This window comes from Astyanax mexicanus, chromosome 19 (genome assembly GCF_023375975.1).
Source record: "Astyanax mexicanus isolate ESR-SI-001 chromosome 19, AstMex3_surface, whole genome shotgun sequence".
NCBI classification, from domain to species: domain Eukaryota; kingdom Metazoa; phylum Chordata; class Actinopteri; order Characiformes; family Acestrorhamphidae; genus Astyanax; species Astyanax mexicanus.
Genome location: NC_064426.1, coordinates 43,759,973 through 43,783,044, shown reverse-complemented (window position 1 = coordinate 43,783,044; position 23,072 = coordinate 43,759,973). Strand labels below are relative to the sequence as shown.

Genomic DNA, 23,072 nt, shown 5'->3' with positions numbered 1-23,072 from the left:
TTATTTTTGAGCCTCATGTTGGGAAAGACAAAAAAACATGCTAAAAACTACAAAAAATACAGAATTTATTGGACTCGTTACAAGAACTTTATTACTGTTGTCTTTGCTATCGTAACGACGGGAAAGGTACACATCTTATCATAACGCGAAATAATATGTATATGTTTATTGTGTATATGTTCATTATACAGTTCTTTACACAAAATCAATCACACTCACATAAAGATTGATCAGACAGATCTCACCATTCTGGTCTATTCTTACCAGTTTCAGTCTCTTTTAGAATGAGCCATTTAAGGGCTCTGTCACTTTTATGCAAATAAGCTGTAGCTGGCCACGCCCCATGTGTTAATGTGTTAGCTAGTGCTAAACTGCAAAACAAAAAACAAGCTAGTTTATGCTTAACTGTGATAGAAGTACAAAACTCATTATTTAAAAACTACTCACCACGGACAGTAGGTATAGCTCCCTACCTCAGAAGAAGTCTGCTGGCTAATGCTGCTGCATACTGTCTTAGAGCTTTTCAACCAGCAAACTAAAATGAAAATGTTTCTTCAACTGTCTTCAATCTATCCATGGTGGTTCTATGCAGATTTTCTGGTTTATTGTGATGTCACAATAAGGGAGGAGCATCCACACAAAGTTTATATAATTTAGCTAATTCACAAAAAATGGATTTATTTTATGTTTGGAGTGTTTATATGTTTAAAGAGTCAGTCGAGACACAAGTAGAAATATAAAAACATGCAAAAAGTGATTTTTGCCTTAATATGTTCCCATTTAAAGAATGAAATAAGTTATATCTACAGTATATTTTACCATATTGATCATCTCTAGAAGCATAAAATCACATATTACTGAATAAAACATGCACATCTGAACACTTGCTGTAAAACTAATGGCTTGGCATGAAGTGGTGATAAATGATAATTTAATAATTTGCAACAATTGATTGAACAATCGTTTCCAATGAATAATAAATGATGATTTAATTCAGTTAATTCAGAGTTTTCAGCATGACTTTGCTTTCCTCTGAGGTCCTGCAGGGCAGGAGAATACTGCGGTGGTTCTGACTGGTTCCAGATATTGATCGGTTGTCAGGAGAAGCTTCAGTGCAGGGTTTGAGATGATTAATTGATCCTGAGATGTTCCTCATGGTGCTGATGACGAGTGTTCTGATTGGTTCAGAGATTACTCTTTCTGATCAGATCAGGTATTTTAGAGTTTGGTTAGATTTGGACGAATAAAAGAGACTGACAAGCCAAAAATGCCAATGGGGTTGGTTGAACACTGGTCAGTGTGCTCATGGCAAAGCAAGGTGAATTATGGGAGTTGTTTTCATTTACATTTCTGGAGTTTTGCTTGTTTATCTTGGTAACAGAAAACACAGGAGCTCCACTGACTGAATACAACCTAGACAGACGCCAACAGTCAGACGTTCATTGCTATCTTGGCAATGCAGCAGTGCACAAACCCAACTTTTACATCAACAATAAACAGAATAGTAAATAAAATAACATTGCTGTTCCCGTAAATGAGCTGCTGGAGCTCCTTCACAGCGTCAACCAGCAGCTCAGTTTCCTCTGCTGAGAAGAGTTTGTTGAACACGTCCAGGTAGCTGCACCGTTACAATAGCAATCCACCAAAGACAGAGCTCACCTGATTCTACTCTTAAAGAGAATGATGAGCAAGAGACACTCTGATTTTTTTTCACCATTTCACGTTACGACCAAAATTAATTAACCACACCCATAATTAATTAAAAGAATTAGTTCATGACTTTTGCTTTGCGTTTCGAGCCACGCAAGGCTTGTGTACTTTTCCCATCGTTACGATAGCAAAGACACCCTGGGGCGTCGGCATGGCTGCAGTCCTGTAGAGAATAACTTTTTCAGTTTTCAGGATAAGTGTGGTGCATATTAACAAGTTATAAATCTCTTTAAGCCTTTTTAAAGCTTAATTTATATACATAGTTACAGTTGAACTAGAAAATCTTGAATTTTACTCATTTTTAACTATTTTTATGGATTTTTTTTCTCTAAAAGTCATTTCCTTCCTCAAAAAGCTCTCATAGATTAGTGCTTAATTCTTACCTTAGTATAATTTCAGGTATAATTTTTGACTAGTATTGTTTATTAGCGAATTAAAAGGAAGTTGAGCTGATAAAATATGAAATATCCCCTTCAGACCTTACAACTTTGCGTTTTTTTTTTTAAGTTTTATTGCACATAACAACAGGAACCAGCCAATAAAAAGTCTATAAGACAACTAAACAGTAGCTTAGCCCCGCCCACTTCACTGGACAAAAACAACACTATATACAACAACTATATATTAGGGCATGATTGGTTTATTATTTCACGTCACACACAAATTTAACCACACCCATGATTAATAAAGAGAATTAGTACATGCCTTTTGCTTTGCGTTTCAAGCTGTGCAAAGCTGGTGTACTTTTCCCGTCGTTACGATAGCAAAGACATATATACACTGGGACGTCCATGCATTTTTTTTATTTTTATAAGACAATATTAATTCACTTGCTGCACACTCTGTTATAAAGGCATGGAATAACGTGTTTGCAGAATAAATGTGGTGCATATTAACAAATATTAACACAAAATATATAAATGGTTCTTGTAATGTCTGCAATGAAACTGAAGTCAAAGTAAATGTAAGAAAAAAACAATGAAACAACTGTTTTCCATACAGTGAAAATAGACATTTCGAGCTGCGCAAGGCTTTTGTACTTTTCCCGTTGTTACGACAGCAAAGATATATACTTGGACATCCATGCATATTAATCCACATGCTGCTCACTCTATTATAAAGGCATGGAATAACGTGTTTGCAGGATGAATGTGGTGCATATTAACAAATATTAACACAAAATATATAAATATATATAAAGTAAATGTAAGAAACACAGTGAAACTACTGTTTTTCATACAGATCTGCAGTTCTATTAAATAAAAAAGCACTAAAAATGTCTAAATCTGTGAGGCAAGTCTGCAAGTCAGTCTGATTTAATGCTTTTAATAATAATACAGTAATACATTCTGTTTTTCTGCTCGTTTAATCTGTTATTATGGCTGAAATCTATTTCTACATAATTCACTATATATACAGTATAAACACTATCACCCGTGATGGTGAAAAGCTGCAGTTCTAAACGGGCCTTTTGTGCATTAATCACAAATCACACAGAAATGTCAAATTACAGATTACAGCTCTCAGCCTCCAGTAAAATGTAATTTTAGGTTTAGAAGTGGAAAAAATGCAGCGATCAAGATAAATCACCATCACTAAAGTGCAAAACTAATAACACTTACTGCCATTTCCTTCCTGCTGGATTCACAGCGCTTCCCTCTGAAAATACAGACGCCTTAAGACCAATTAATACAGTGGCTTGCAAAAGTATTCATACCCCTTGAATTTTTTCACATTTTGTCTTCTTACAACCATAAACTCAAATTTATTTAATCGAGATCATTGTGAAGTGGAACGAGCGAAATCTGAAAAGCATATCATACAAAAGTATCTATTAGGGGTGGGCGATATGGCTCTAAAATAATATCACGATATTTCAGGGTATTTTTTGCGATAACGATATACTTGCCGATATAGAAAAACTAAAATAATTCATTAATTTCAGGAATGTAGTATAATAGTATAACAGCATAATCATAAATATAATGCAGCAAATAATATTGCAGAATATTTAGTGCATGCATATAAACTGTAAACTAAAACAATTATACAATAAATACACCTAAAGCTTCACAGTAAATAATAGACTACTTTTAAGACAGAACAGCCCTATTATCACGATATGGATTTTTAATATCATGATATTTCTGTGTCACGATTTATTGTATACGATATAATATTGCCCACCCCTAGTGTTTATCCCCCTTTATTTTGAGACCCTTAAATTAAATCCAGTGCAACCAATTAATCAATTTCCTTAATTAAATAGTTAAATAGACCTCAGTGGTTTGTTAGTGAACACTAGTGAACAAACAGCATCATGAAGAGCAAGAAGGAAGAACTCAGCAGACAGATCAGAGACTGATTAAGTTGTGGAGAAGATTAAATCAAATTTAAAGCAGGATTAGATTATAAAAACATATCGCAAGCTTCGATTTGATCATCTCAAGAAGCACTGTTCCCCAATCAATCATCTAAAAAAACACTAAAACTTAAAAAAAGCATTCACCAAAGGTTTTTACAAACCTATCAAGACATGAACCTACCATCCACCCAAACTGACAGATGCAGGAAGGACAGCACTGATCAGAGAAGCAGCCGAGACCCATGATCACTCTGGAGGAGCTGCAGAGATTCTCTTAATATAATCTATGATTATAGGTGTGGTTAATTTTGAGCATAACGTGATATAAACAATAAACCAATCAGAGCGTCTCTTTAAGAGCTCATCATTCCCTTTAAGAGTAGAACCAGGTGAGCTCTGTCTTTGGTGGATTGCTATTGTAACGGTGCAGCTACCTGGACGTGTTCAACAAACTCTTCTCAGCAGAGGAAACTGAGCTGCTGGTTGACGCTGTGAAGGAGCTCCAGCAGCTCATTTACGGGAACAGCAATGTTATTTTATTTACTATTCTGTTTATTGTTGATGTAAAAGTTGGGTTTGTGCTGCTGTGTGTTCATGTGTGTGTAATAAGTGGGGGCGTACGCTCGGCTCGGCACGGCGCCCGTGTTACCGAGATAGCGATGAACGTCTGACTGTTGGCATCTGTCTAGGTTGTATTCAGTCAGTGGAGCTCCTGTGTTTTCTGTTACCAAGATAAACAAGCAAAACTCCAGAAATGTACCTGAACACACCTCATTTCCAGAACACCATGCCCATCAGTGTAGATATATTCAGAAGCTCTGCTGATGTTTAAATGATAATAGACTGTTGATAAGGGCATAGGACAGAGCCTGTGAAGTTATAAACCTCTATGATCTTTTTAAAGCTTAATTTATTGTTTAATTTGACTTATGTTTTAACCATTTGTACTTAATTTTTCCCTAAAAAGTAATTTCCTCCCTCTATAACTTGGAGTTGGACCCTGAGATGCTTAAACTTTAATAAAAACTGGAAAAAATGTTGAGGTATACTACATTGTTCGACTAGTAGTGTTTATTAATCAATAAATAAAAAGCTAAGCTAAGATAAAAAATGAAATATATTAAGTTTTAAACTGTCTGCAATCAAATAAAAGTCACAGTAAATGTAAGATAAACTGCATTTTTTATTATATGTATTTTTCAGTGGCTGTAAAAAATCATAAGTGATGATGCTGAATCTGCACTGGGTTATTTCTGCAGCTGCTCGGCTCTCGATTCTAATGACGGCTCATTATCTCCAACTCATCACCGGTTATTATTATCATATACATCCCATAATTAAACACCCAGCTCATCGTGACTGTGTGACATCACTTCCTGCTGCAGCACGGATGCGCTGTTGTGTAATGTAGTGGGTATAAGGGGTATTAATATAGAGTTTATCAGCACAGTATATTAGGGATTATTTTCTCAGGGGTTCGTCTGTGTAAAATATTTCACACTTCTGCTCTTTAGTGATAAAACTCCTGCATCTGGACTGCAATTGTAAAAACAGGAGAACCAGTGAGTTTTTAGGCTATTTTTCTTGGTCACATGACATCATCACAGCGTCCAGTAGCTCCTCCATTTTCACTTGCTGTTGTGTTTTTAACGTGGATTTCCATGGAAACCGTGGCGCACCCAAAGTGTAATTACGGTGCGCGGCAGTGGACAAATATCTATTTTATTAAAGGCGAGGAGATGAAACTCAGAGATGTGCGTCCGGACGGGACTAAAATTACCGGAGGAGCACGGAGTTCAGAGAAAAACAGTAGATAATTCAGCCTGTAATTTATTATCTCAGAGGACGTCTGAGAAAAACACCTACATGATCGTTCTGGACGGGAATAAAATCACAGAGGATAAAAACCCCCATAAATTTAGATTAAAAAAATTAACCCAGGACCCCCTGAGAAACTAATCCCTTCCAGATAGAGCTCTACAATATTAATGAAATGTTTCTCCTTTATTTGTATTATTCCTGATAATGAAGGAACACATAAGGAATCATGTAGATACTTATAAAAAGTGTTAAACAAACCAAAATAATCTGTGAAGAAGCTTTTAGGTGCTCTTATCTGGGGAGCTGTTAGCTGATGAGTGCCAGTTTCACCATCATAAAATTTTTGATGGTCTTTTTGTTTTTGCAAATGCACTTGTACTTTCAAAGTTCTTAAAATTTACTTTATTTTTTACTTTTCTTTATTTAGATGAGTATTTCTTGTTTCTCATAATATGAGACTATACTCAAATATTCACTATTCACTGTATAGCAACTCTATGTTGAGTTCAGCACAGCCTGAATTCCAGGTGATTCTACCTCAAAAAGCTGATTGAGAAAATCCAGCAGAGAAGATAAACTATAAAACATATTCAGTTTTTTAATTTACTATAATTACTATACTGATTTTCTGTATAGTTTAAATGAGTTAGTATTAATCTACAATACAGGACATTTTAACATAATGAAAACACACTGAATTTAACTGAATTTCAGTTTTAACTCGAATTTCAGTCGAGTTTCCGGCGCTGACGAGAGCGGCAGCCTTCCAGCAGCTCCGTGTAGCGTTTCACCTTAAGTGAACTTTTTTCACTGTTTACTTTCTTTTTTCGTCTCTTACTACGCTGTAGTGTGTGTTAATATGTATCCCATGGATACGGATCGCCAAACTCTGCACATGCGCTGCAGAAACTTTGTTTACTCGAGGGACGAACTTCTCGCGCTGAGAACAAAGAGCCGCGCCGGCGCGAGGCACCCCATTCCGACGGAGCTTAAGCGACGCTCCAGGGGCTGTAAAGCCGGAGCTAAGCTAAAGGCTAAACAATGGGAAAACCGCTGGAGATACAAGCCCTGTATTCCAGCAGTGGTGATGGGGAACGTGAACTCACTGGCCAACAAGACAGACGAGCTCGCAGCGTTAGTGAGAAACCAGAGGACCTACCGGGAGTGCAGTCTCTTCTGCTTCACTGAGACTTGGCTAACCGCTAGCATCCCCGACGCTAATGTAAACATCCCCGGATTCGTCACTGTGAGAGCGGACAGAGACAGCGCGCGGAGCGGCAAATCTAAGGGCGGTGGGCTCGCTATCCTCATTAACAACAGATGGTGTAATCCTGGCCATGTGACTGTTAAAGAGACTATCTGCTGCCGGGATGTTGAACTGCTCGCGGTGAGTTTAAGACCATATTACGTCCCGCGGGAGTTCTCACACGCCATTGTTGTTTGTGAGTACGTGCCCCCCCGAGCGGACGCGGAGGCTGCGTGTGACGTCATACACGTGACCATCGCCAGGCTCCAGACACAACACCCGGATGCTTTTGTCGCTCTCTCTGGTGACTTCAACCACGTCACGCTGGACTCCACACTGACTTCTTTCACCCAGTATGTGGACTGTCCCACCAGAAAAAACAGGACAATTGACCTCCTGTATGCTAACATCAGTGATGCATACACCGCCATCCCACTGCCCCCACTTGGAAAATCTGATCACAATCTGGTTTTCCTGAAGCCTCATTACAAACCCTGTGTGATGAGGCAACCAACCACAACAGGCTCCTTCAGGAAGTGGTCTCAGGAGGCAGAGGAGACCCTGAAGGACTGCTTTGCATCCACAGACTGGAGTGTGCTTCAGGACTCTCACGGTGAGGACATTGAGGGGGTAGCAGACTGCACAACTGACTATCTGAACTTTTGCATGGACATTGTGGTTCCTGTAAGAACTGTTCGCTGCTTTGCCAACAACAAGCCCTGGATTGCAAGCGACGTAAAGGACCTCTTAAACAAAAAGAAGAGGGCCTTTAAAGACAAGAACAAGGAGGAGTTGAAGAACATCCAGCGTGAACTCAAGTCCTGCTTAAAGGAGGCTAAGGAGACCTACAGGAAGAAGGTTGAGCAGAAGTTACAAGTTAACAACATGAAGGAGGTCTGGGACGGTATGAGGACAATCACAGGGTGCAAGCCAAAGAGTGATAGTGCAACAGCTGGTGGTGTGGAGAGAGCGAACGAACTCAATCTCTTCTATAACTGGTTTGATTCCCCTGTTTCATCCTCACCTGCTTCTGTCTGTCCTGCTATCTCAGCAACCTCAGCCTCTGCCCCACTGGACACCTCCCTACCTCTTCTGAGTGCTGCTCAGGTCTCCCTCTCACAGACTGTCAGCACATCCAGTCCGCCCCCCCTCACCTCCCCCCTCCACCTCTCTGCAGACCAGGTCACAGGGGCGCTGAGGAGACTCCGCTCAGGGAAATCAGCTGGACCTGACGAGGTGAGCCCGAGACTTCTTAAGGCTTGCGCCTTTGAACTTGGGTTACCATTGTCGAATATCTTCAACATGAGCCTGCAGTTGGGGAGGGTTCCTACGCTGTGGAAAACGTCATGCCTGGTCCCTGTTCCCAAGAAACCTCGCCCCAGTGAGCTCAATGACTTCAGGCCGGTAGCTTTGACCTCCCACATTATGAAGACCATGGAATGACTGCTTCTCCCACCCCTCAGACCCCAGGTACAGCATGCACTGGACCCTCTCCAGTTTGCATATCGCAAGAAGATTGGTGTTGAGGATGCAGTCATCTACCTCCTCCACCGAACCTACTCTCATCTTGACAAGGGGAGTAGTGCTGTGAGAATCATGTTTTTTTATTTCTCCAGTGCTTTTAACACCATCCAGCCTCCACTTCTCAGAGACAAGCTGGTGAAGATGAATGTGGATCCTCACCTGGTGTCCTGGATCACAGACTACCTCACCTGCAGACCACAGTACGTGAGGCTCACTGCCGGCACATCGGAGATGTCCAACTGCAGTTGAACATATCCAAGACCAAGGAGATGGTGGTGGACTTCCGTAGGTCTGGACCACCCTTGCAGCCAGTCTCCATCGAGGGGGTTGATGTGGAGACAGTAAAGACCTACAAGTACCTTGGTCTGCAGGTGGACAACAAACTGGATTGGTCAACAAATACAGACACCCTGTACAGGAAGGGACAGAGCCGGCTCTATTTCTTGAGGAGACTGCGGTCCTTTAACATCTGTAAGAAGCTTCTGCAGATGTTCTACCAATCAATCGTGGCCAGCATTCTCTTCTACGCTGTGGTGTGCTGGGGAGGCAACATGAAGAGGAGAGATGCATCACGGCTGGACAAGCTGGTCAGGAGGGCCGGGGCAGTGGTTGGAATGGAGCTGGACTCTCTGGTTACAATAGCTGAGAGAAGGACTTTGGATAAACTGCTTTCTATCATGAACAATGATAGTCACCCACTTCACACCACCATCATGAAGCAGAGGAGTGTGTTCAGTGGCAGACTGCTGTCACAGAGCTGCACAACAGACAGACTCAGAAAATCCTTCATCCCCAGAGCCATCAGACTCTTTAACTCCTCCCATCGGGGACGGGATGCTGCTGCTGACTGAGTTTAATCCAGGCACACCACTTGGACATTATTCAACAACTTAATTACAGTTGTGGTCAAAAGTTTACATACACTTGTAAAAAAACATAATGTTATGGCTGTCTTGAGTTTTCAATAAGTTCTACAACTCTTATTTTTCTGTGATAGAGTGATCGGAACACATACATGTTTGTCACAAAAAACAGTCATAAAATTTGGTTCTTTCATACATTTATTATGGGTCTGCTGAAAATGTCACCAAATCTGCTGGGTCAAAAATATACATACAGCAACATTAGTATTTAGTTACATGTCCCTTGGCCATTTTCACGGCAACTAGGCGCTTTTGGTAGCCATCCACAAGCTCCTGGCAAGCTTCAGGTCGAATGTTTGACCACTCTTCTTGACAGAATTGGTGCAGTTCAGCTAAATGTGATGGTTTTCTTGCATGAACCCGTTTCTTTAGCACTGTCCACATGTTCTCAATGGGGTTTAAGTCAGGACTTTGGGAAGGCCATTCTAAAACCTTAATTCTAGCCTGGTTTAGCCATTCCTTTACCACTTTTGATGTGTGTTTTGGGTCATTGTCTTGTTGGAACACCCAACTGCGCCCAAGACCCAACCTTCGGGCTGATGGTTTTAAGTTTTCCTGCAGAATTTGGAGGTAATCCTCCTTCTTCATTATCCCATTTACTTTCTGCAAAGAACCAGTTCCACTGGCAGCAAAACATCCCCAGAGCATAATACTACCACCACCATGCTTGACAGTAGGCATGGTGTTCCTGGGATTAAAGGCCTCACCTTTTCTCCTCCAAACATATTGCTGGGTGTTGTGGCCAAACAGCTCAATTTTTGTTTCGTCTGACCAGAGAACTTTCCTCCAGAAGGTTTTATCTTTGTCCATGTGATCAGCAGCAAACTTCAGCCGAGTCTTAAGGTGCCTTTTCTGGAGCAAGGGCTTCTTTCTTGCACGGCAGCCTCTCAGTCCATGGCGATGTAAAACACGCTTGACTGTGGAGACTGACACCTGTGTTCCATCAGCTTCCAAATCCTTGCAGACCTGCTTCTTGGTGATTCTTGGTTGACTCTTGACCATCCTGACCAATCTCCTCTCGGCAGCATGTGATAGCTTGCGTTTTCTTCCTGATCGTGGCAGTGACACAACTGTTCCATGCACTTTATACTTGCGTATAATTGTCTGCACAGTTGCTCTTGGGACCTGTAGCTGCTTTGAAATGGCTCCAAGTGACTTCCCTGACTTGTTCAAGTCAATAATTCGCTTTTTCAGATCCACACTGAGTTCCTTTGACTTTCCCATTGTAGCTTTTGTAGCTGAGTCTAATCACTGGGTCAAATGAGCCCTATTTAAATGGGCTCATGAGAAGTCAACAGCTGTAGTCAATCAGAATCACTTACAAGAAGTGAAGAGGCCATGACATGAAGCTAATTTGATTGACACAACTCGCTACATCACCAAAATTGACAAATTTTGTTGCTGTATGTATATTTTTGACCCAGCAGATTTGGTGACATTTTCAGCAGACCCATAATAAATTTATGAAAGAACCAAATTTTATGACTGTTTTTTGTGACAAACATGTATGTGTTCCGATCACTCTATCACAGAAAAATAAGAGTTGTAGAACTTATTGAAAACTCAAGACAGCCATAACATTATGTTTTTTTACAAGTGTATGTAAACTTTTGACCACAACTGTATTTATATTAACACTTCCCCAACCTCGCTTACATTAAAGTATACCTTACTCATGATTGGGTATTCACATTTTCACATTCTCTTTTTAGAACTGTCTTGTAACGTATGCATACTTATATTATATTATATTTCTATGTCACATCAGTCACTTTCGTAATCGATGTCATTGCACTTTACTCTGTTAATTATTTAATTATTTATGACCATTAGCAACATCTACTGCACTGCTCCGTTTACAGATAGATCCTTACCTTGTATAGTTAGTTTTTTTTTTTTTATAGCCTTATATATTTTCTATTCTTCTGTGTTTTGATTTGTCTGAGTATGTTTCTTATTGTATTGTGTTGTTGCTGCTGGATGCCTAAATTTCCTTCGGGATAAATAAAGCATCCATCCATCCATCCATCCATCCATCCATCCATCCATCCATCCATCCATCTATCTTGAAGTTGATGTCGGTCCTGACACTGTGAATCTATATTTCCTGGACTCTAGTATTCACTCTAAAGACACCTCTGCCTAACCTCCCGGACATGCCTGATCATGTGACATTTCGGCATTCCGGCTCACCCAGCTTTTCAATTGAGTCTCACCTGTGTTTCCCAGTATAAATACCCCCTGTTTTCTTCTGTTCCTATAATGATAGCAGCTATTCTTCCTGGGGTCCATCAGACATAAAACACACAAATATTATACATACACAAAAATAAGAAAAAATAAAACATACTCATACTCAAAAACATACATGTGTATTCCAAATGCATACAAATAAAACCAAATAAACATAAGTAAGTAAGAAAAAACATGTACAAATAGTAGAACCGTCAGAAATCAGAAAGTTAAATAGTGTATTTTTAGTTTTTTTTTTTTTTGTTAACATATTTTATTATCAGTTTTGAGTTCCATTCTGTAAAAGCTCTGTAAATCATTGTTTGACACATGTGATTCGTTTTAGCTCTCGGTAATTTAAAGTAATTTTTTGTTTAATATCTCGTCGTATTGGTTTCTCTCTCTTTTTTAATTTTTAATTGATCATAAATGTTCAATGGATATTTTAACTTGTTTTAACTATATGTATTCTTACTAAATACCAGTTGACTGGTATCATAATTAAATATTATATATCTTTTTCCTTCATGAAGATGTGAAAGGTTTAAAGTGTTACGGCAGTAAACACTCAGGATGCTCATTATGTCTGAAACTTAACTCTTTTTTTAGTTTTATCTTTAGAAATGAAAGGACTCTAAAAGCAGCTCAGTCTTTATTGAGTTTGAGAGCTATTTTTATAAAGGAGCTGAGCGGAAAATACAGTTTATCTCCTGAATCAGAGTCATGCTAACTTCATTTAATGCAGCATAAATGAGCGTAAATCCTCTTCTTTCTTATTTTAGACACAATAATACCCTGATTTTCTATAAATATCTTTAAACGTAGAGTCTGTGTTTATCGTCCAGCTTCTCTCCGTCACAGCTTCTCCCCTGATAAGCAGCTTTCTGCTGATAATTAGGCGTAAATGAAGGAGGTAGAGAGAGAGAAGAGAGAGGAGCATCTGCTGAACAATCTGTGACTGCTGTCTAATGTCTGTAATACTGAGGGGATGAGGATCTGCGTCACAGCGTTTACCTGCAGACCTGCAGAACCAATCTATCTTTTATATTTATTAAATATTTATATATTAAATAATGTGTGAAACCATTCCGTCACTGTGCTCATCACAGATACTGATTTAAACATCTCCGTTACCATATATAAGCAACATAATAGAGCACTATTAAATTTAAATGCAACATTTGTACCTAAATTCCATTAAATTGTTCATTTTCTTCGTTAAAATAAAATTTTTATGAGCTGTTTATGTTTAGTTTTAGCATTTTACTTTACAAGAAGGTAACATTAACACTAATAGTTTTGTTGAGCACCTTTTAAAAATGAGTGAAATACACCCGCAGTAAATGAGTTTTCTAAGAAACTAAGAATGTTTCTACACATATACATCCATATATATATATATATATATATATATATATATATATATATATGTGCATTTATAGTTTAATTTAGCAGTTTCTTTGCAAGAAGGTAATTGACGTTTCGCTCAGCACCTTTTGAAAGTGAGTGAAATACACCCGCAGTAAATGAGTTTTATAATCCGTGACCAGTGACAAATACGTGTCCCTTCAGACTCTTCTACAATATATTTATTAATATATTTATTAGTAAATGAGGTGTGAATCATTCCATCACTGCGCTTGTCACACATCCTGATTTAAACACCTTGGTTTCTATATATAAGAAACATTAGTAAAGCCCTATTCACTCTACTACATTTTTCATTTTTACACAAATTCCATTAAATTATTTGTTGTATTTATTGAAATTCACTTCTAATGATTGCTAAAATAAAATTAGAGATTTTTATACATATATATATATATATATATATATATATATATATATATATATATATACACACATCTGTACATCTATAGATTAGTTCAGCAGTTTTTTACTTTTACAAAAAGTTAAAAGTAGCACCTTTTAAAAATGAGTGAAATACACCCGCAACTAATGAGTTTTCTAAACTTAGAATGTTTCTACACATATACATCCATATATATGTACATCTATAGTTTAATTTAGCAGTTTCGCTCAGCACCTTTAGAAAATGAGTGAAATACACCCGCAGTAAATCAGTTTTCTAATCCGTGACCAGTGAGAAATACGAGGAATACTGATGCATCAAACACACCATCATCAAAACGTGTCCCTTCAGACTCTTCTACAATATATGTATTTTCTGTTTTATAACTGAAATAAGCAGTAAATGAAGTGTGAACCTTTCCGTCACTGCTCTCGTCACACATCCTGATTTAAACACAGGAGAAATTGACCCGGTTTCAGGCCCCGCCCCCCCCGTGTTGTGCCGTGTTAGGTGTATAATGGTGTTTTATTTTAGCTCCCTGCTGATTTACGACTCCTCCTGTTTAGAGTCGATGGAGGAGAAGAACAGAGAGATAAATAGCTCATCATTATCTGATCAGTTCTCAGATACACAGTGTTTTTGTATGTAATCAGCAGCGACTCAAATCAAACCTAGACATAAAACATCACGGGATGAGCCTGTGCTGCTTCTGCTCGGGGTGATTAGAACAATAGCATTGTTGTCTTAGAATGGAAAAAAGCTGATTATCATGATATGGTATTATATCTCCCTAAAATATGAGGGACAATTTCAAGAGACAGTATATTCATTTTCACAGTTCTTTGATTTTCCTTTTTTAAATCATATTACATATGTAAAAATATGTAAAATAGCTCTTCACATAATCAACTTTCAACACTTGAGCATTTTGAACATTTTTAGTCTAAAGAAATATAAAAAAAAAAGGTTTAACTTTTGAGATTTCATAAAAAAACAGATCCAGATTTACTACATGCACGATTAACATCATACTACATAAATATGTAAAAAAAATATGTATTTTATTTGTAAAATATTTTTGTCGCAAAGATTTTGGTCACTGGTGTTATCAGGACTCTTATATTATATTTTATTATAGATATTGTTCGCTCTGTTAAACTGCTTCCCTGGGTCAAAGGTCATCAAAGAATAAGCATAAGCATCTCAAGGCATGTGAAGGTGGGTCCATACTTGCTCATTTTATTTTATTTTAATTTGACGATAATTCTCTTTATCAGGAAGCTGTAACGCCAGGTAGTGAGGAGTGACGCAAGCCGAGTAAAATAAGCAAACAGGTTTATTAACAGGCAGTATAACAAAAAACAGGAAAGCCAGGCAAACAAAGATCTCACCGAAAACCAAAGACGTAGTCGAAAGTACAGTCCGAGTTCGTAACCGAGTATCAGTCCAACCATGCAATAAATCCAATAAGGGCAAGACAAAAGACATAAACCAATAATCCAAAAAGAGAGTCGTAACCATAAAGCCAAAACAAGAAACGATAGGAGAACGCTTAGTATGCAACATCAGTTAACAATACCTCGCGGTGTTTGTTTACATACTGCGGACTTAAATACCGGAGCTAGATGGGTATGAACCGGAACTAACTCAGAACACAGGTGAATCAGAGCGTCGGAGCGAAATGTGATTGGGTGAAGTAGAACGGATACTATTGGTGTCATAATCAACAGGATTCTGGGAAATGGAGTCCGGTAGTGTGGAAGGAGAACGAGGCGGCGTGACAGAAGCACGTAACTCCTTTGTGTCACTGGTGTTTTATGTGCTTTAATTGTAAAAAAATATATATGTTTTATGAAATATATTGCCATATGTCTTTTATTTCATTGATTTTAAGTAGTCACACACAGAATTTTACAAAATCCTCCATTTTAACTAAAATGTCACTGGTGCTACAGATGTTTTACCATGTGGTGTTTTTGTCCTTTTTCATGATTTTTTTTTTTTAATGATCCTGCATGAAATGTTAGAATCATTAATTCTTATATCATTAGGTAAATTTTCATGTTTATTGGACAAAAAATTATTATTGTTTTTTTTTTATAGTAAAGGAAGATTCAGCCTTTAAGTATAAAGAAAGACTTTATACGCTTTAATTTTATACATATATATATATTTTCAGTGCTTGTGTATAAACATACTTTGGTAACATTAAGTTAAGTTAAATGGAATTTATTTATCACATTCAGCCACGTTGTAATTTCTATTAAAAATAAATAAATTGATGACAAAATAAATCCCTTAATATGGGATAACACCAGTGACAATTTGACCAAAACTTTGCATTTTATGTAAAAATATATAAAAATCTATTTGGAATTAAGCTCAATTTTGCATATTTGGTGAGTGGAGTTGTTAATAGACATTTTAAGGTTGTTGTTTTTTTGGGACAAATTAAAATTAAAATTAGCGCTAACCTTTCAGTTGCAATAAAAATACTGTAATAAAAATAAAAATGAAATTTCCAGAGAAAGCTTGCTGTGCAACATACAGAACATTTTACAGTTTGGACACACCTGGTCTCCAAGTGTTCCAGTGGTCTAAAGTGCTGCCACTGTGATCGGGAGGAGATCGCTGATTCGAATCCCTGTCATGCAGCTTGCCATCAGCTGCCAGAGCCCTGAGAGTGCACAGTTGTCCTTGCTCTCTCTGGGTGGGTACAGTACAGTAGATGGCGCTCTCTCTTTCCCCTAATCACTCCTAGGGTGATGTGGATCAGCACAAGGCTGCGTCTGTGAGCTGATGTATCAGAACCATCAGAGTCGCTGCACTTTCCTCCGAACGTTAGCGCTGCTGTGATGCTAATCGGCAATGCTACAGCATCAGCACTGTCACTAGTGATAGTGGGAGTCCTAATAAGTGTGTTGGGAATTAGCAATTGAGCGTGTAAATTGGGGAGAAAATGAAATTAAAAATGTGAAATAAAATTGGCTAAAATAACAGAAAAGATGCAGAGCTTTTAGACAAGATCATATTCATGTTCAGAAATCAATATTTGGTGGAATAACCCTGGTTGGTTTTTAATCACAGTTTTAATTTCATGCATCTTGGCATCATGTTTTCCTCCACCAGTCTTACATACTGCTTTTGGATAACTTTATGCTGCTTTACTCCTGGTGCAAAAATTCAAGCAGTTCAGTTTGGTTTGATGGCTTGTGATCATCCGTATCGTAAACACATCGTGAAGGAAAGAAGTTCCGGCAGATTTGTTGTTTACTACAGACTGATGTTTCTATTGTGTCTATTCTCTTTGATCTTCTCTTAATGAAATCACCCAATTTGGCCATTATAGAGGATCTCATTTCACTCTCTTCACTCGTTTTATCTCTCTCTCTCTCTCTCTCTCTCACTCTGCTTTTCTCTCTCTGTCTTTCTTTTCTTGCTTGTTCACTCGTCCACACCGTGTTTAGATCAGGGGATTAATGTGGAGGATAAACACTTTCTTACTGTTTAATACGTAATTCTATATGCATCCTATTGTTTAGTTGTTTTCATGTCTTCAATATTAATGTACAATGTAGAAAACACATTAAATAAAGCAATAATGAAAAGTGTTGAATGAGACGATGTGTCCACCTTGTGTACCATAGCAACCACTTAGCAACCATTTAGCAACGTCTTGGCAACTATTTAGCAACACCAGTGTGAAAATCTAGCATTCACTTGGCAACACAGTATCAGCCACCTGGGATTCCATAGCAACCACCTAGAAACATTTTAGCAACCAACAGCTATAACCAACCATAGCAACCAGCTAGGATCACCATAGCAACCACCTAGGATACTGTAGTGACCAGCAGAAACCACTTTATCTGTGTATCCATCCACAGACACCTACCAACCAATCTGGCCATTATAGAGGATCTAATTACACCCTCTTTACTCGTTTTCTCTTTCTCTCTGTTTCTCTCACTTCCCTTTCTTTAGCTCTGTCTCTCTCGCTCTGTTTCTCTCTCTCTGTTTCTCTCTCTGTTTCTCTCGCTCTGTCTTTCTTTTCTCTCTTGTTATCTCGCTCTGCGGTCTCTCCGGTGACAGCTGATCACAGTATTGATTGTGATTGATCTCTGTCGTGTAGAAACAGCTGATTGGAGGTGGATTGAGGAGTTTAGGAGGAGCTCAGTGGGAGGAGACTCTGTGGTGTAATAGTGAATTAGTGAATTAGTGATTTAGGCTTTTAGCCCCTCCTCTCTGACGGGTTAAACTTTAGTCCCTGTTCATTTTAAAGGTCAGGAATCCTGAGAGTTCCTGTTAAAGCGCTAATTCTGCATGAATATGAGATACGTGGTCAGTTCAGCATTAAACCACTTCAGCCATCCTTTTATCACCACTGTATAAAATACCGTCCTTTATTCCTGCTGCGGAAATTTACCAAGAATTAATATGATGATTATTATTACTTTTAGTAGTATTATAGTATTAATTATCCATACTATAATGATACTACAGTACCAGAGAAAAGTTTATACACGTCTCTTCTCTCTTATTCAACATCTTTTCTTACTTTTTATGATTTATAACATTGTAAATTTAATATTAAAGACTATATTAAAGCTCTACAACACGAGCTGAATTATTTAGTAAATAAAACGTGTTAAACCAGAATCTGTTTTATACTTTAGATTACATAGATTACATTAATCTGCAATGTAGGAAATAAATGAAGTAAAGAAATAAAGAACAATGTTTCCAAATGCTTGACTGTTACTGTATATTGTTTATGTACACCTGGGATTCCATAGCAACCACCTAGCAACCACTTTGTTTACCATAGTGACCTAGCAACCATTTACTAACAACTACTTCGCAATAGTAATGTGACCACCTAGCATCCATTTGGCAACACAGTAGCAACCACCTGAGATTCCATAGCTGCCACCTAGCAACCACCTTGTATACCGTAGCAACCACTTAGCAACCATTTGGAAACATCTTGGCAACTACTTCGCAGCACCAATGTTACCATTTAGCATCCACTTGGCAACACAGTAGCAACCACCTGGGATTCTATAGCAACCTCCTAGCAACCACTTTGTATACCATATCCACTTAGCAACCATTTAGCAATATCTTAGCAACTACTTCGCAGCACCAATGTGACCATTTAGCATCCATTTGGCAACACAGTAGCAACCACCTGAGATTCCATAGCTGCCACATAGCAACCACCTTGTATACCATAGCAACCACTTAGCAACCATTTGGAAACATCTTGGCAACTACTTCGCAGCACCAATGTGACCATTTAGCATCCACTTGGCAACACAGTAGCAACCACCTGGGATTCTATAGCAACCTCCTAGCAACCACTTTGTATACCATATCCAGTTAGCAAACCATTTAGCAACATCTTAGTAACTACTTCGCATCACCAATGTGATCACCTAGCATCCACTTAGCAACCATTTAGCAATATCTTAGCAACTACTTCACAACACCAATGTGACCAGCTAGCATCCATTAGGCAACACATTAGCAACCACCTGAGATTTCATAGCAGCCACCTAGCAACCACCTTGTATACCGTAGCAACCACTTGGCAACTACTTCGTAGCACCAATGTGACCATCTAGAATCCATCTGAGATTCCATAGCAACCACTTAGTAACCACTTAGCAACCATTTAGCAACACTTTAGAAACTATTTCGCAACTCCAATGTGACAGCCTAGCATCCACAAGGCAATACAGTAGCAACCACATAGGATTCCATAGCAACCACCTAGGAACATTTTAGCAACCAGCAGCTATAACCAACCATAGCAACCAGCTAGGAACACCATAGCAGCCACCTAAGATACTGTAGTGACCAGCAGAAACCACTTTACTTGCGTATCCATCCACAGACACCTATACCTACCTATAACAGGCCCTAATTTAAACATCCATTCAACAAACAGCAAATTACGAACCAAACACCATCTCATCCACCAACCTCCTGAGCCCTTTATCACCTACTGATCCGTTTACCTCACCTACCACGTGCTCACTAACACTTCTCTTACCTATCACAATCGGTTTTCACACCCCTCCATCACCCCTCCGTCTCCTCCCTTTAACTCTAATATCTCTCCTTCTTCTGATCATAAGATATGTTTATTTAGGGATTAGTAATGATTTTAGGCTGTTGATGGATAAATGGGTAGAAATGGGTTTTTATAAAAGAAATAACAACAGCAAACTGGAGAAAAATAAATGAACTTTGAACTAGTAAATTTTTTACCGAAATAAAATTACACTATGTCCCTTCAGGGCCTCTGTAGGATTCAGACACGAGTGCACTGTTGTAAATGCATTGATGTTGTCTTTGGAATGTGCTTTCAATACTATACTTAAGCAATAGAACACGAGAGGGAGTGTGTTATCACCAATAACATCACGACTGTGATTCGGTCGTAGATCATCACAGCCGTGATGTTATTCATGATAACACACAACCTCAAGTGTTCTATTGCTTTTATACAACAGTTTATTTTTTACAAAATGAATAAAGAAAATAAATAAAAGAACTTTAAGAAATTAAGAATGGATATGCTTTAATATGGACGGTGCCTTCCGCCAAAAAGTAGTTCCACCACAACTGTAACAGAACTGAAACTTAACTACAAAACAGTGTATAGTTCACACAGACTAACACCACGAAAATTAGCTTGAAATCAAAATTGGGAATAAGTGAAGATGGTAACGTTAGGAGGGTGAAATAACACTAATACTCTCCTCTCCTGCTCTGTGGAGTCGTCTTCAGGTGAACGCCGCTCATTTTTTGAGCATTTCTGCTTGTTTTGCTGGGTGGTGTTGGTTTTAGCTAGCCGGCTGGACTGTGGTTAGGTTAGCGTAGCTTGCTTTAGCACAGCATTATCTTAGCTTAGCCTAGCCTGGCTGGTTAGCATTCTGGCTGTCAGACAGCATTAGCCGAGTGATTTTCTTTCCCTTTTTTCCACGAAAGACGAGCCAGCGCTGCTTGATGTGGCTGAGCGCTAGCCTGTGCTAAGCTAACGCTGCTGCGTGTGTCCTGTGTATATACGCCGTTACTCGCCAATGCGTCGGCGGAGTGATACAAGTTTAGTGTGAGAAGGCCGTGATGTTATCACATATATCAGCACGGCTAGAACACTTCTCAACCAATCAGATTGTGAGGTCGGAACTAACTGTTTAATATGCTGCGCTGTACTATGCCGCACTATACTATATTACATTGTACTACACAGCACTGCACTACTGTACTGTACTGTACTATACTACACTGTGCTGCACTATACTATACTGTACTTTACCACACTGCACCATATTGTTCTATACTGCACTATACTATACAGTGCTATACTTTTGTACCATAGTAACCACTTAGCAACATCTTAGCAACATCTATGCTACAATGTACTTCACTATACTGTCTATACAGTACTGCACTGTACTGTACTATACTATACCACACTGTACTATGCTAAACTGTACTGTACTGTACTATGCCGCACTGTACTATACTGCATTGTACTATACTGTACTCTACTTCTGTACCATAGTAACTATTTAACAACATCTTAGCAACTACGTTGCAACATTAATGCTGACCATGTAGCAACCATTGTACTATATTGCACTGTACTATACTGTACTTTACCATATGACGATGTACTATACCATACTATTCCGCACGGCACTGTGCTATGCTATACTACACTATACTACTCTCTATATTTCTGCAGTGTCCGTTCCTGAAGGCACCAGTTCCAGCAGTTCACATGAGGGTAATTGGTCACTAATGTGATTCTGATTAGCTTAATTACTGTTGCACATCCTCGTCCATCTGATCACTAATTAAGGTTTCGTTAGTGCCGTGTGAATAATGGTGACTAACGGTGGTTAATTCTCTCCGCAGGTCTCTTCACGCTGTCGGGGGTGTGTATCTACGTCAGTTACTCGGAGCAGGCTCTGGATCTGCTGCAGTGGGAGCTCGGAGCCGAGCTGCCCGACTACGTCCACGTCTCCTTCGGCTGGTCCCTGACCGCCGCCTGCCTGTCCTTCTGCCTGGAGCTGCTCACCAGCGTCCTGCTCACACTGGCAGCACGACTCGCCTACTGCCAGCTCCACCACGAGTCCACCGTCACCCTGTCCATGACCTAGGACACGCCTCTAAAGCAGTCAAACCACGCCCTCACGTTGCAGTTCACGCAAAAATCACCAGCCGGCGTGACTTTCATGATTCTTTCAAGAGTTTTGAGGGAACTGTACTCTTTATTTACTCTGTATTAATTCATGTGTTACCTCAGGGGACAGCTGGATGGAAGACCAATATACTTACAGTATATACGTTTAAGATGTGTATAAGATGTGAGGTGTTATCTTGTGACCATTGTCCCATCATGCTCATGGCTAAAAAGGTGTTGTGAATTATCGTGGAGTTGGAGCATCACATGTGTATCTGGAATACCAGAACTGGTAATGATCATGACCGGTGGCATCTGGCTAGAACTGTCCATGCGAACGAGTGACTAATTGTACAGAATATGCATGAATGCCATGGTTTCGTTCTCGTCCACTTTCTCTTCATTTGCAACCAGAGCCAATCAGTGCAGTAGAGCTGCCAGAGGTGGAGCCAAACTTGCATACTCATTTGGTAGACCCACCCTCTTACCCTAGAGTCTCAGCCCGCCTTCATTGAGTCATAGAGTGGATTTTATGTAATTTCCCAACAGTAAAGGATCATTTTATGGGAGCAGGTATGGAACAAAGCTCCAGGATCAGATACCAGAAGTCAGAGAATAAAACAGCAGTAAATTGGAACCCAGAAAGACTACAAGACAGAAGTCTTGGAGTAGAGTCTCAGCCCGCCTTCATTGAGTTTACAGCGCCGTCTAAAGGACTAAAAGTGGACTAAGAGTGGATTTTATGCAACATCCCAACAGTAAAAAAGCATGTATTACATTTACATCATATTACAGTACCGTACACTATATTACTCTGTTTACCAATGAGATAAACTCGATTAATGATTCATTTACATACAGCTCTGTAAAACAATAAGAGAGCACTTCAGTTTCTGAATCAGTTTCTCTGATTTTGCTATTTATAGGTTTATGTTTGAGTAAAATGAACATTTTTGTTTTATTCTATAAACTACAGACAACATTTCTCCCAAATTCCAAATAAAAACATTCTCATTTAGAGCATTTATTTACAGAAAATGAGAAATGACTGAAATAACAAAAAAGATGCAGAGCTTTCAGACCTCAAATAATGCAAAGAAAACAAGTTCATATTCATAAAGTTTTAAGAGTTCAGAAATAATCAATATTTGGTGGAATAACCCTGAAGGTTTTTAATCACAGTTTTTTTTTCATGCATCTTGGCATCATGTTCTCCTCCACCAGTCTTACACACTGCT

At 38.9% G+C, this 23,072-nt stretch overlaps 1 protein-coding gene across 1 annotated transcript in view; it reads left to right on the top strand.

Moving 5' to 3' along the window:
* LOC111192973 (transmembrane protein 235) overlaps positions 1 to 22,840 on the top strand; it is a 32,278-nt gene extending 9,438 nt beyond the window's left edge. The window contains exon 4 of the mRNA XM_022671441.2: positions 21,567 to 22,840. Coding sequence (XP_022527162.2) covers positions 21,567 to 21,811 — 245 coding nt within the window. The 3' untranslated portion in view covers positions 21,812 to 22,840. The remainder of the gene's footprint in view (positions 1 to 21,566) is intronic.
* Positions 22,841 to 23,072: the final 232 nt, after the last annotated feature.